This window comes from Otolemur garnettii, unplaced genomic scaffold, assembly GCF_000181295.1.
Source record: "Otolemur garnettii isolate 467f Iridium unplaced genomic scaffold, OtoGar3 scaffold00001, whole genome shotgun sequence".
In the NCBI taxonomy this organism is placed as follows: domain Eukaryota; kingdom Metazoa; phylum Chordata; class Mammalia; order Primates; family Galagidae; genus Otolemur; species Otolemur garnettii.
The window spans coordinates 38,297,994-38,313,360 of NW_003852396.1; the positions used below are offsets into that span (position 1 = coordinate 38,297,994).

Consider the following 15,367-nt stretch of genomic DNA (forward strand, 5'->3'; position numbering starts at 1 on the left):
GGATTCGAACCCGCCACCTTAGGTGTACGTGGCTGGCGCCTTAGCCGGTTGAGCTATAGGTGCTGAGCCACCTTACAGATTTCTAAGGAAGAATGGAATCACTCTTATGACTCACTGTAACCCTGGTGAAATGAGGAAACAGATTCCCAAAATATACTAATTCTTGGCAAAGCAGGTTCTAAATTAGTATCCTTGGGAAAAAGGAGGGGAGAGGTACTTATAAAGAAAATGAGAGCTTCTTAGTTTGATAAGGGGCTACAGGAAGTGCTAACTCAGTCAGATCTGTGATGCAACACTGGGAGAATGCTTTGCTCTTCAAAAGAAATAGAAATTCTTTATTCTAATCTCCCTCACCAATAAGACTGAATTCCTAGCTTAAGCAGGGTGTTTGTTTCTGTTAAGTCCATGTGTATCAGGACCAACTAAGATAAATTAGATTCATAGAACTTAAGATTGGAAGGGGCTTCAAAGGCATCTAATCAAGGCTCTCTTACCTAAAGCTTAGGAGGGTTCTTCTTCTACATTAGTTAAATGCTGAACACCCTTTTATCTGGTTAGTCTTAATCTTGCAGGGGAGCCTCCATCAATGGACAGATGAGACAAATGAGGAAAGTTCATCTGTCATTCTCCTTGAAGTCATCCTTCTTCTGTATTTGCTTACCTTTCTACTAGATCCTTCCTCCAGAGGCTATAAAACACATTCAAAATTCCTAGATATCAAGAAGAACCCCCCTCAAAACCTTAGCTCCTGACTCCTCAAATCTTCATACTCCTCTAGTCATATCCGTGTCTAGAATGTCTGAGGATTTTTTTCTTTAAAAGCCTAAATCACCATACGTCTATTTCCTAATATCCTATATTTCCCTCACTGAGATCATTTCTCAGTACACCCATAACACCAATAATGATCTCCTAATTTCCAAATCCAGTAGACATTTTTTAGCCTTTATTTTAATTGACTTCTATAGTGCATTTGGTTCTATTGACTATTCCTTTATTTGTTCTTTTCTTTAATAAGAAAAAAGCTTAAATACATGCTGAAAATATTCAAATATCACAAAAAGGTCTCTCTAACCTCTCAACCCCTTCTTACTACTATTCTCTATAAATAGTGGCCATTAAATTTAGAAGTACATCCTTCAAAAAATATGAATACATTCATAAACATATATAAAAGTAGGATCATACTATAAAACTGTTATGAACTTTTCTATTTTCATTGAATATATGGAAAGACATTTTCCATGTTAGAAATGGAACAGACTATTTTCTTCACTCACTTTCATAACTAAAAAGTAGTCATAGGATAGTGTAGGAATAGAAAATTTATGGCCAACAAACCCATCTGAACCTCAGAGATGTTTTTCTTTGGCCATTTAATAAAATAATAATGCCTAAATGTTTTAAGTCACAACATAGCTGCACATTTACCTCTGCTTTCAAAACTTCACTAAAATGACAGCAAAGGAATAATAAAGGCCTAACCCCAATGCAAAAGAAAGAACAGTAAAAGGAAATAAGAAAAAAAGATAGATGTTAACAAAATTCTGGACTCTGAATGGACAGAAAAGTAGTAACCACCTAGACTAAAGTTAAATGCTTCACACCATTTCACTTCACAGAACGCTAGAGTTGCAGAGACTGCCAGTTGCTTATTAAAATCCTGATTCTTGGCTGGGTGTGGTGGCTCACGCTTATTGTCCCAGTGCTGTGGGAGGCTGAGGTGGGTGGATCGCCTGTGCTCAGAAGTTCAAGACCAGCATGAGCCAGAGTGAGAGCCAGAGAGAGACCCTATCTCTACCAAAAATTGCCAGGCGTTCTGGCAGGCGTCTGTAATCCCAGCTACTTGGGAGGCTGAGGCTAGAGGATCACTTAAACCCAAGGACCCAGGGGTTGGTGGAGGTTGCTATGAGCTATGATTCCACAGTATTCTACTGAGGGTGACAAAGTAAGACTCTGTCTCCATAAAAAAAAAAAAAAAAAAAGAAAGAAAGAAAATGAAAGCAAAATTAAAAAAATAAATAAAAAATAAAATAAAATCCTGGGGTTCTCCTCATCTCCTGGGCAGGTATCTAGACTATGTTTCCTAGCCCTCCTTGCAGCTAGGCATGGATATATGACTGAGTTCCAGACAATGAAATGTGAGAAGTGATACATGTCGCTTCTAGGCTCGGCCCATAAAGATCTCCTATGCACATTTTTCCATATTCTTTTCCTCTTCTGACTGGATAAAGTGGAGATGACTAAATGTTGAAGACAGCAGACCAACTGTCACTGTTGATCTCTACATGACCATATGGAAGAGGGCTATCTTGCTGACTTTTCCCTTAGTTCTGCTACATAAGAAAAAAACTATACTATGTTTGAGCAATTACATATATTAGAATCTAGCTATAAAAGCAGTTTTTCTACTTAAACTAAAACCTGGAAAGGCTGAAGAGTTAGAGGTATCAGAACCTCTGCCATGGGAGCGTGTTATTAGGGTTGGAAATAGGTTAGTTCAAAACCTACCCAAGACTCCCAACTTGACCCAGAGAACTAGGAAGGATGTCAAAAGTTTACTCTTTTTATAAGAGTAAATCAAGAGACTCTGATTATCTGATACTTTGGCTAGGCTTTCAGATTCTAGAATAGCTGAAGGTGAATGTAGGGTGTCATAATAAGCCAGAACTGAAGGATATAAATTTAAAGATTGAAAAGGCCCACATAGAGCCTAGCATGATGAAGGAAAAAAGAGCCACATTAAGATTTCACATCACTGTGGAATTTTGAAATAGCATGGAAGACAAAGATTCTAAAAGCTTCCAAAGACAAAAGATGATCCAAATACGAAGCATCGGAACCAGAATGGTATAGGACTGACTACTCAACAGTAACCAACAGAAGCTAAAAGACAATAGAATGGCACTTTAAAAAAACTGACAGTACAGACTTTCTAAACCTAGTCAAACTACCAATCCAGAACAAGAAAACTGTCTCCCATGTATCCTTAAGAAGCTACTGAAAGATATGCTCCACCAAAGTGAAGTAAACAATAAAGAGAAATGCACAAGCTCCAAGAAAGGAGCTTGAGGCAAAGGAAATTCTGAGAAAAGTGATGAAGGAAAAGTCAGGCCTTAAGAGCAACCAGTTCAAAATGAAATGAGAGAATAAAGGACTTTAGGAAGGATATTTCCAAGAAATCCATCCATAACTTTAAGTAACTTGAAGGAGACTTAAATTTTACACAGAACATTAAGAAAACAAACTAAGGAAATTATTAACTTTGAGAAAAACAAATATTTGTATAATCAGGAAGCATAATCAGGGCAGCGCCTGAGGCTTGGGGAGCATAATCATAGCACATTTGACTCAGCTGTGAATAATATGAACACAGTTATAATAATGTAAGGAGTAAAAAATAATTTTATCCAAAAATAGTTAGTGTAACAGGAGAGGGGACAGAATAGGAAGGTATAAGAGAATTAAATCTTTATCCATTACAATCGAAAACTAAGAGAGAATGTAAAATCAGTAAATCAAGAAATAGCAGTTATTACCATTTACTTAGAAATATGGAAATTCCTAACACAAGCAAGAATTTTAGGTTTTTAGAAGTTTTAAATTATATATGGATTTTTTATAAAAATAAGAGTTAAGTAAAAAAATACCCCCATATAGCAAGAAAGAGTTCATCCAGCCACAAGAAAACCCAACTTACAGTGATTGAAACAGAGGTTTGTTTTTTTCACATATCAAGAAGTCTGGAGAGAGGCAGCTGCTAACATTAGCTCAGTAGCTCAACAACTTCAGGGCTGCTGTCTCTGTAATTCTCATGCGCATTCCCTCATAGTCCTAAGATGGATGCTCAGCTCCTGGTCGTACATCCAAACTGAAGAAATGAGGAAGGAGGAAGGGGCTAATGCTAGTGCCATCCATCTCGTTTACCTTCTGGGAAATACCTCTGGGAAATGCATCTTCTTGGTCAGAACTTACATGGCCACTTCTAGCTGAAAGGGGCAACAGGAGAAAATAGAGCATTTCCAATATCTAAAGAGAAGTCAGGCAGATAGAAAAGGGCTGAGAATGAGTGTTTCAGCCAAATAACAATGTCTGCTAGATTATACAAAAACTAAGGAATGTGCATACACATAAGGTGCAACTTACACAGGTATAATGCCAAGTTACCTTATGACCAGCTTAGCACTTATTAAAACAGCATGTCATTTATAATTCAGTCATAAAAATACCTTGATTAGATTAATTAACTACTAATGAACAGCTGGATTGTTTTCACATGTTTGCCATTAGAAACAATGCTGCAGTGAGTGCAACTGTTCCATTTTTCTGGAAAAACTCCTCCACTGGCTTCTAAAACCACCTTTCTGTTTATTCTGTATCTATCTCTTTCACTAGTTCCTTTGCCTCTGCTCATTTCTTAAATGTTAGGATACTCATTGCTCTATCTTTGGTCCTTTTCTCTCTCTACATATCCTCCCAGGGCAAATTTGCATAAATTACTACCTTATGATAATATTTTATCACATGCCCAGATCTTACTCTTGAGTGTTAGACCCATAGATCCAACTTCCTTTTTGACATTCTCTACTTCGACATTCCACAGGTACTTCAAACTTAACTTATCCCCCCGATTTTTCCTCATAAAACTTGCATATTCTCTCTTACCCCAACTCCTGAATGAAATTCTGCCTCCTTAAGACCTTTTTCCTCTTCATTTCTTATGCTAAATCCAAGCAATAACATTACTTACATGGCCCCCTTACCCTATGGTGGTTATCTCACCAGCTGTATCCAACCAAAATCCTCAAAGTAGCATTTAAGGTCTTCCACTAACTACAACTCATCCTCCTTCCCAGTCACATCTTTTTTTTTTCTTTCTTTCCTTTTTTTTGCACTTTTTGGCCAGGGCTAGGTTTGAAACCACCCCTTCTGGCATATGGGGCTGGTGCCCTACTCCTTTGAACCAAAGGCACTGCCCCCCAGTCACATCTTTAAAATTATTATGCCACGAATGTTTTCTACTTTAGGCAAATTACTACTTGTCACATGTTAACTTGGGCAAATCACTAATCTCTCTCACAGACTGGGTGCCTGTAGCTCGATGGTTAGAGCGCCGGCCCCATGCACTAATCTCTCTCAGTGTAACTTTTCTGTAAGCCTCACTCTCTTCATCCACAATAAAAGATCTGAGCTACAGAATCTTGTTCAGTTTTAATATTCTGGGTTACTTCCTTTCTATCAACGTTGGTAAATGGTGCCACTATACACCCACTCTTGATTCTAACCTCCCATGACAAATATTGCTTTTTCTTGTTTCAACTTTTTTTTTTTTTGAGACATAGTCTCTCACTCAGTTGCCCTGGGTAGAGTGCTGTGGCGTCATTCAGCACTCTGTGGGTCACAGCACAGACTCTTGGGCTCAAGCAATCCTCTTGCCTCAGCCTCCCAACTAGCTGGGACTACAGATGCTCCCCACAATGCCAGTTTTTCTATTTTTAGTAAAGACAAGGTTTTGCTCTTGCTTAGGCTGGTCTTAAACTACTGACCTCAAGCAATCCACCCACCTCAGACTCCCAAAGTGCTGAGAATACAGGTATGAGCCACTGAACCTGGCTTTATTTTATTTTTTGAGACCAGGATGAGGGGTGTCCTGCTACATCACCAAGGCTGGTCTTGAACTCCCTAGCCTCAAGCAATCCTCTCACTCAGCATCCCAAGTAGCTGGGATTATAGGCATGAGCCACTATATCCATCACAAGTGCTACCATTGCTTCTTCCACCAAACACAGCTGGGCCACCATCATTTCTTAAGTAGGCACCCCACCTCTTTAGTTACTAACAGCCTCTTAACTTGTCTTCTGATTCTTCTTTTACCCTTCTCCAATCCATTCTCTGCATAGCAACCAGAGTAAGCTTTCAAAAATGTAAGTCAGGTAATACACTCTTTTACTCAAAACCCTGCAAAGACTTCTCACTGTTTTTCAGGAAAAAACTCAAATATTTTACCATTTTACCATGATCTATAGGCTCTGTAACATCTGCTCCCATCCTTTCCTCTAACTTCCATATACATATCACTCTCTCCTTTATTCATTCAGATTCAGATTCAGATTCAGCTCCATCATACTCACTTCCTTGCTCAAAAACCCTTCCCCATTCTAACACCTTTGCATCTGCTGTTCCCTCTGCTTGAAATGTCCTTCCTCTAATATTTCAAATAGTTAGCTCACTCTTTCAAGGTCATCTTCCCCGACCATACCTCTTAAAGTAGGTGCCTATCTCTTTAGTTACTAACACATCCCACTGTTTCTTCCTTAGTAATTATAAATGCAGAATGATTCTGTTTATTTACCTGTTTACTATTTCATTCTCCCCTACTAGGACATTAGCTGCACAAGGGCAGAGACCTTGACTGTCTTGATCACAGCTATATGCCAGCTCTTGACATAGTACTGAAAGAACATCAGATTCTCTTCATACCAAACATATTAAATAGTTTGTACTACTTGTATCTCCATTCCTTTTTTTTAATGTATCCCCACTTTTTCATGTGTGTTTTCTGAAATACTGGCTTTTGAAGGGTTGTGTTGATGTCCTTCAAGATACTCAATACTAAGTAGCAAGATGGGTGCTGCAGATACCATGGTGGGTTTGGACATAATTCTCACGTCATCTTCCTGACATGAATTCTGCTTTATGCTAAACATCAACAAGGCAGCTACTAATCTAAGCAGTTCCTGGTTTTCTACCGTTCCTGAAATGTACCTGCTAGACCCATCTATACTCTACCCAGGCAAATTCAAATTTGTTTCCTCTATCATCATCAAAGAACTTCTGAAGGAAACGGACATTGTGGACAGTGCTGTATTCTGGGTGGAAATAGCTGAGTTTCCTCAATCTGGCACCCACATTGCTTAAACATCTCTTTTACCCAGGCTGTAGAGTACAGTGAAGTGAGAGGAATGCAGGATACCATGGAATTATGATTTGAGCCAAAACTTCTCAATCCCTTTACCCATGCCACACTGAACCAAGACAGAAAGAATCTAATGAATTTCTGTGCTTCATAGAATAAACCAGATTGGCAAACAGGAGAACTGACAGAGGCCTGCCTCTTTGTAGCATTTACTCCCAGGGGAAAAATCCAAGTTCTCTAACTAGCAATAGACCCACAACTAGAGCAACCTAAAAAGGTCAGCAAATACATCTCACATACCAAATCTATCCTGCTGCCTGTTTTATAAATAGTTTTGTTGGAACACTACCAACCCTAGTCACTTTTTCATCATGTCTGCTTTTGTAGACTACAAAAGCAAAGTAGTTGAGACAGAGACTGTATGACCTGCAAAGCCAAAAATATTTTACAGAAAAAGTTTGTCAACCCTGGACTTATGGTAGTGTTTAAAAGCATATGATTTGGGCTGGGTGCACTGGCTCATGCCTGTGATTCTAACAGTCTGGGAAGCTGAGGCAGAAGGATCACTTGAGCTGAGGAGTTCAAGACCAGCATAAGCAAGAGCAAGACTCCTGTCTTTACTAAAAATAGAAAAATTAGCCAGGTGTTATGGCAGGTACCTGTAGTCTCATCTTCACGGGAGCCTGAGACAGGAGGATTGCTTAAACCCAGGAGTCAGAGGTTGCTGTGAGCTGGGTTGACAACATGGCACTCTACCTTTGGCAATAGAGTGAGATTCTGTCTAAAAAAATAATAATAATCATGTTTTGAAATTAGAACTGAGTTCAAGGTAGTAAGCACCTCCTAGGGATTTTTAGAGGATTAAGTGAGCGAATCCATGTAAATCACTTATTAATATCATGTCAGATACAGTATAAGCACTCAAATGTTACTTGTATATATATACACGTATATACATATCCTTGAACAACATGGATTTGAATTGAAGATTTTTTCAAAATGTGAAAGTTACACTGATGGGCCTGCCTCTCCTACCTCCTTTCTCATCTCCTGCCCCTTTTCTGCCTTTGCCACCCCTCAGACAGCAAGACCAACCCCTCCTCTTCCTCCTCAGTCTGCTCAACATGAAGACAATGAGGATGAAGACCTCTAAGATAATCCACTTCCACTTAATAAATGATAAATATATTTTCTTTTCCTTATGATTGTCTTAATATCTCTTCTTTAAGCTTGCTTTATTATAAGAATATGGTATATAATACATATAACATATAGAATATGTGTTAATCGAAGGCTGTGTTGAGCAGTTTGATGGAAGTATTTCAGATTGCATGTGAAAACCCCACACTGTACCCCAGAAGTGCATTAATGTACATAGTTACCATTCAATTAAAAAAAAAAAGAATACGTGTTAATCAACTGTTTATGTTATTGGTAAGGCTTCCAGTTAGTAATAAGCCAGTATTAATTAAGTTTAGGAGAATTAAAAGCTATATGTAGATTTTTGACTGTATAGAGGATTGGTGCCCCAACTCGCCACATAGCTCAAGGGTCAACTGTATGTGGATTTTAAATTCTCAAACATAGCCTAAAAGTGAATCTGGATACCATTTTCCCCCACCCCTTTTAGGAAAAATCATCCTACCCCATTTTAGTTCTCATACACAGTCTACAGATAAACACAGACTCCTGTCAAACCCAAGTTGCATACATATCTCTATCTCTGGCCTTGGCAATCTGAAACGCCACTAATAACTGTGCCTTCTCTCTGCTTACTAGCTAAATACACAACACATGACCCATTCTACCCCAAGGGAAAACGGACAAATTGTCCTTGGGTTTACAGTTGCTCAAAAACATATGGGAATCGACCTAAGGCAGGCTGTCACATTGCTCCAGGCCTTCTATGTTCTGTTTATTTGCCTTTGACTCAACAGACACATTATTTCAGAGAAAACAGTTACTTCTGATTGTTATCTACTTTGTGGGTTGATCTGAGACAGGCAATTTCTCAGCTGCCCAAGGGGGATGCATTTTTGTTAGAAAGGATTCACAATGGGCAAGGAATTAAACTAGATAACCTGTAAAACTTTTCTTACTATGAGGATCTGCAAAGCATACTTTGCAGGCAGATGGCTCTCATACTATGTTACAGTCAGCTGGCTCACAAGGAATGATGAAGTTGTAATGGAGTGTTGGTTTCCATCCTTATCATCACCCCAGACCAGAGTAAACACTTCTTCCACTGAACTATTCATCTTGGCAACTAGCATTGGGTGCCTGGTGGTGGTGTTTATCTTTTTGTAGAACCGTCTATTTAACATCTACATTTAAATAACTAATACAGATACCAAATTTACCTTGTTCAAAAGTCAAACTCTTAATTTTTATTCTCTATCCTCAACCTACTCTCCCTATAGTCTTACCCATTTCAGTAAGTGATTACTCTGTTCTTCCAACTGCTAGGTCAAAAAATTTGAGGTCATCCATGACCACTCTTCCTTTTAGACTCTTAATCCAACCCATCAACAAATCCATTAGTTCTGTCTTCAAAATCTATCCAGAATATGATCTTTTCTTGTCTCCTTCACAGCTATCACACTGCTCAAAGGCACCATCATTTCTCACCAGATTATTGCATAACTGCCTCCTACTCAGTCTTCTGCTTCCACTCCTGCTTTCTGCAGTCTAAACCACCTATAAGCCTAAGTAATATTTTCATAAAATAAGTCATATCATGTCACCTCTGTGCTCAAAATCTTCCACTGGCCTCCCATCTCAGATTACAAACCAAATGCCTGCAGAATGGCTTCCCACTACATCTCTGATGTTATCTCCTAATACCTACCCCTCTTGCTTATTTTGTTCTAGCCACATTGGCCTTCTTACAGTTTTTCAATCATGTCAAGCACGCTGATGCCTTGTACTTGCTATTCCTTCTGCCCTGGAACACTCTTCTCCAAGATACTTTGCTCCCTCATTTCTGATAACACACTGTATGTCCTCAAATGTAATTTTATCAGAGAGGCCTTCTCAGGTTACCCATCAAGTCTCTATCCCACCCTACTCTGACCACTGCCCTCCTTATTCTGCTTATCCTTATTTATGTTCCGCATAGCACTGATTATTACCTGATGTATGTTTACTTGATTTTATTTTCTTCCCCTTTCCCCTACAGGAACACAGGTTCTATGAGGCAAGAACATATGGAGGAAGAGGACACATTTATTTTAATTTAAACGAAAGCAAGAACTTTGTTTTGGTTCACTATTCTATCTCCAATGTCTAAATTACTGCCTGACATGTAGTGGGTGCTAAATAATTATCTGTATAATGCATTAATCTGTCCTGTTCTTCTCCCAACCTATAAACTCCTTATAAAAAGAAATTTTTCCATCTTCATCTTTGTGGTCTCACTCCCAGACTGTGAGACTGTGCCCTGAACACATCAAGTGTTCAAATAATGTTTGCTATAAGTAGGATGCAATTACGAATCTACAAATCTTCAATTTGTGCCAGATCCTGGCATTGTACTGGTATTTCATGCTGTTCTTCTAAGGCTTCAAAGTTCTTTAGCCCAAGACTTGTGGCATTACAGATATGTTATGGCATTATGAATGGCTAATTATATGGCACAGCCCAGAGCTGCTCTAAAAAAAAAATCTATCCAGAATATGATCTTTTCTTGTTTCCTTCAAATACCTGACAGAGATTCTGATCAGGTATTTTATGGTAAGTTTGCTTCATTGTGTTCTGCCATTCCTCTCCTGAACTTCATTCCTAATTCTAGTCAGTTTTGCAAAAGCATCTGGTTACAAACAGAATCGATCATAGGTAGAAAAGAAAAACTTTCTCTCAGACAAGTAAGAATGTGGCTTAATGCATACAGGTCAGTAATTATATCATGTAGGAAAGGCAGCATAGAGTTATGTAACATGACTGTTGTTTTAAATTAAAAAATCCTTAGCACAATAAGAACTTTTATGAACCTGATAGCTCAAAAAAGAAAAATTACAATAGGCAAAACTCTAAAAATGAAAAGATGATATTTTTCTCCAGCTTTATCAAGTTTTTTAAAAAAATAAATCATATTATATATCACTCATATCTCTGGTTTTAATCCTTAATATAAAAAAGAAAAATAATACAAGATGAAAGGATAAACAAGAGAACCAGACATAGGAAATATGATTAAATTCCGCAGCAGATTTTGTAGCAACCAACTCCACACACACAGGAAACAGGGTACAGAAAGTGGGAACCACAGCTCACTTTCTTTTGCAGTCAACCGCTGTGTGTCATACTTCTGCCCAAGAAAACATGACCACCTTTGATTGCCTTTAGGTGCCCTCTGATCCAAAAAGGACTGGTAAGCTGGTATCAAACAGTTAACATTACAGAAAGAGCAGTAATCCAGAAATCCTAGCAATATAATTCAAATATAGGTTACTAATGTGAAGAAAAATTACCCACAACCTTTACACTGGCTTAAGCCCCAGTGTCAATTAAAATGAATGTGCCCTCTTCTCCCAATCTCTCTCTGGTGCTACCCCCTCCCCTGTCTTGTGTCCCTTCTTTATAGATTATACTATAAACTAGTTCAAGTAAGAACAATTCAGTTAATTGGAGCATCCTCCAAATATTACTCTCTCAGTGAGAAGAAATGGATTCGACACTAGCCTATCCTACCGGATAGATGTACTTATAAAGTAAAGTGATAAGAATATACTTCTAAGGTCATCTCTAAGATTGTACTGAGACTGCAGCATCAGTTCTAAGAGAGCTTAAGCATGATGCCTCACCCCAGCTCTGTAGCCCTCCTAGCCCTACCTCAGTCTGCCTTGGTTTCTGTGGCTCATTCTTGTTCTTCTGTGCAATCACTTGCACAAGTATGAGAACAGTGAAAGAGGGAAATCTACCCCAGACAATGAGATACAGAAAGTGCAAACCATAGTTCAGAGCCTTGTGCTCAATTGCTATGTGTCACACCCATGCAATATACTGCTTAAGGATCCTTTTGCTTTGCAGCCTATGCTCTATGTTGTCAGCTCTTCATGGCCAAACTGAGACAGACTGGAGTCAGAAAAGCTGATGGCATTCTTACATAGCATGAAGTAGGATAAGAAATCCTAGACAGAAGGCTGCAAAGGTAGTTCTTCAGAACCAGGAAGCGCCCTGATAATCCAGGACAACCAAATGTCAATTATCTTAAATCCAGCATGAAAAAATTCACATTTTAATCCTAATACTTCTTTATTGATTCTTGAGGCTTCCAAGAACTAGGATTATTTTGGCCTGAAGGAAAGAAGACTTGGACTTGATTTGCTAAATGAATCTAGCCTGCTTTAAAGAGAAAGAAGTGAAGAGAGAATTTTCTTTTTGTAAGAATACATTTCAATCATAATCACTCTGGGTTAGCATGAAACAGATTGACTATCTTGTGGCTTGTACAGAAAAAAAAAAGCTTTTTAAAAACAGAGCCAGATAAGAGGAGTAGACATCCCTTCCACATAAGTAGTACTAACTGGAAAGAGGAGAAATCTCATATTGGTATCTGTGTAATTTTAGAGCTGTTTAATTTAAAAAAAAAAAAAAGAAATAAAGGGAAGTAGATGCAGAAGCTCTGCTCTCCATTACTATCCCAGGGAAATGCCATTTTCAGTGAACCTGGACCAACAATTGCATCTAAAATTAAGCTTAAAATGAAAAATACTAGAAAAATTACACACAGCACCTATTTCATTTGTAAAATAGGGAACACTTAATTAATATTCTGTAAGTTACTGACCCAATGAATAAAGTGATTTTGAAATTTAAGAAAAAGATCAAACTACAAGAAAAAAACTACAAAGCTAAACATAAATTTGGCCCCACATCACTACAGAGACTGACGGACGAAAGTCAGGTTTAGTTATTTACACCGGCAACATTTAGTCATCCATTCCTGTTCCACAGACAGGGCAGTATGATCTTTGAACTCAGACCCCCGTCCTGGGCTTCTCTTAATGCCGAGAACAACCATGCCAGAAAAAAACTACCAACTGTGCCAACTACCCCAGCTCCAACGCTACACATTAGCTGGTCCCTAAGCTGGAGCAGCCTGGCTTCCTCTCTCTCTACCCCTTGAGGGTGGGGCTGGAAGATGAGAAAAGATGAAAATGATGAAGAGATGTTTGGGGTTCAGGTAACCTTCACGTTCGACCCCTTCTCTCCTCTCTGCCTACTCAGGATGTTATGTCAAAAGCAGAGAAGACCAAAACCAAGCAGAGAGGTAGATTTTGCATAGTAGGGCGGTGGATTCAATAAGTCATCTGAATATGACGACTGTCAAGAAACCCCCTTTGCACTTCTTTCTCTCTTCACACAGCCATTAGAAGTCACCTCTGTCTGGGTCACAAGGATGGCTACGCAGCCTGTAAGGCCGTGGGAGATGCCCTAGCTGCAAGCCTCAAGCCCCATGAACAAATTCGGTATGAAGGAAGGATATCTCAGGGCAAGAGGGGCAGGGCAGGGTCTCCCCTTTCTACTGGAGAGGAGAGAGACACGCAGGGAGGAAGCAGAGTTGACGAGAGGGCAAGCTGCAAAAGCTACGACGGAATCCTAGAGAAACCTGAGCAGGGGGATGCTGGATGGGGAGAAATCCCGGACAGAGCAACAGGGAGACAGTGGACAGTGACTCAGTGAAAGCGGCAAAGGTCAGGCCCTGGGAGACTGCACGGCTTGAAGGTGACGGGTCCGCGAGGGCGGGCGGAGAGGCGACGGGGATTCCCAGGCAGTCGCGGTCGCGGGGTCTCACCGTGTCCTTGGACGAACCCAGCTTCTTGAGGCCGTCCAGGGGCAGCAGGTCGGCGGAGTCCTTGTGGATGAACTGCACAGCTTGCTTCACCCGGCGCTGCTGTCGCAGCGACGCTGCCTCCCGCATGTCTGTCTCCTTGCGGCCGCCCTCGGTGAGGAGCCCTGAGTAAAACATCTCTGAGGCCCCGGCGACCCAGCCGCGCAGAGGCTCCCGCACCCCAACTCCTTCAGCCTCGAGCTCTTACAGCGCCCTAAGGGCCGCGCGCCTTTTATAGCCGAGCGTGACGTCACCCGGAGCAGCCAGTGCGCGCGCGGAGGGGCGGGACCGGCACAGCGCCCCCTACTGGCACACGGCTGCCCAGCCTCCGGCGTCCACTACCGGACTAGGAGAAAACGCGAAGGAGGCGCAGACCGCGCAGGCAGTACTGACCCGAGGACCAATGGTCCACCGTGCTCGCTTAACCCAACTGCCCCTCTCTGGTGTGCGTGTCCCATATACCCTGATCAATGCCCGAGCAGCCTCTCACCCTCCAGCCGTCTCCCCTTTTTTGCACCCCAATTCTGGCTCACCTGTCCAAGCCGTGGCGGACCCGGGGATCACTGACAGCCGGGCCATGCCTCGAGTCCCGCCGCCCGCACCGCTGCTCGGCCTCGCAGATTCGCACCTCCGTGGCCCCTCCCGGACCCGCGGTGTCCACAGCCCGGGAGGGCGCGGCGCGCTCCGAAGTTGGGAGAGCTCAGGATTTCTCCAACTTCAGATTGGTCTCCACCCACTGGGCTACGTGATTGCGGAGAGGGCAGCCGGTGGAGGTGGCCTGCCGGGGACCCTCCTCCTCCAAGCACCCTCTGCCTGGGATCCCGAAGCCCGGCACCCGCGCTTCAGAGCCGAGGAAGCAGATCTGCCCAGGATTGGGGAGTGGCGAGGGTTCCTGCTTTTACGAGAACGCACATGGCTGCGAACCCTACACCTACTCTCGGGAACACTGACAGAAAAACACCCGTCTTTCTCAGCAAAGGCTAAAGCATACCCTCAAGAGGGTCTTTCACCCATCTCCAGCATCCTTGTGGGAACAATTGGAACCAGTTTTTCTTCGTGAATCATGCATGCTTTCAAGCCATACTAACAGGGCCTTGAGGGAACCTTTGGTTCTGGTTTAGATCTTGTGACTTGGTACAAACCAGGTTTCCACTCTGGAAACCACCAAAACTACCCTTTCCACCCCGTCTCACAGGAGCAGGCATGAATCAGAACGATCTGCACTTTGAAGAGAACCAACAGTAAAAGTAGCAATAACAACACTTACTGAGAGTTTACTATGTGCCAGGTACTGGAATAAACACTTGAAGTGCAGTATCTCCTTGAATCCTGGCAACAGCTTATGAAATGATATTATCATTATTCCCATTTTACAGGTAAATATCTGTTACCCTTCCAACCCATTGTTCACTGTGTTGTGAGGATAATCTCCTCCAACTACAAGCGTGATCTTCTCACTTCCCTGCTAGGAGCAACCTCAAAAGCTTCCTATTGCTCTAAAGTAATGACCCACCCTGTCTCTGTAATCTGTACTTCAGCCTCATGAGCCTTCTTCTAGTTAGTTGGCTGGTCTCCCTATGGTCACGTGGGCTACCTTTGAATATCCTGGTGCTTCTATA

General features: G+C 41.2%; 1 protein-coding gene across 1 annotated transcript in view; it reads right to left on the reverse strand.

Moving 5' to 3' along the window:
* Nucleotides 1-13,959, reverse strand: part of NRIP3 (nuclear receptor interacting protein 3) — a 21,046-nt gene extending 7,087 nt beyond the window's left edge. Inside the window, exon 1 of the mRNA XM_003781085.2 lies at nucleotides 13,713-13,959. Coding sequence (XP_003781133.1) covers nucleotides 13,713-13,886 — 174 coding nt within the window. The 5' untranslated portion in view covers nucleotides 13,887-13,959. The remainder of the gene's footprint in view (nucleotides 1-13,712) is intronic.
* Between the last annotated feature and the right edge of the window lie 1,408 nt (nucleotides 13,960-15,367).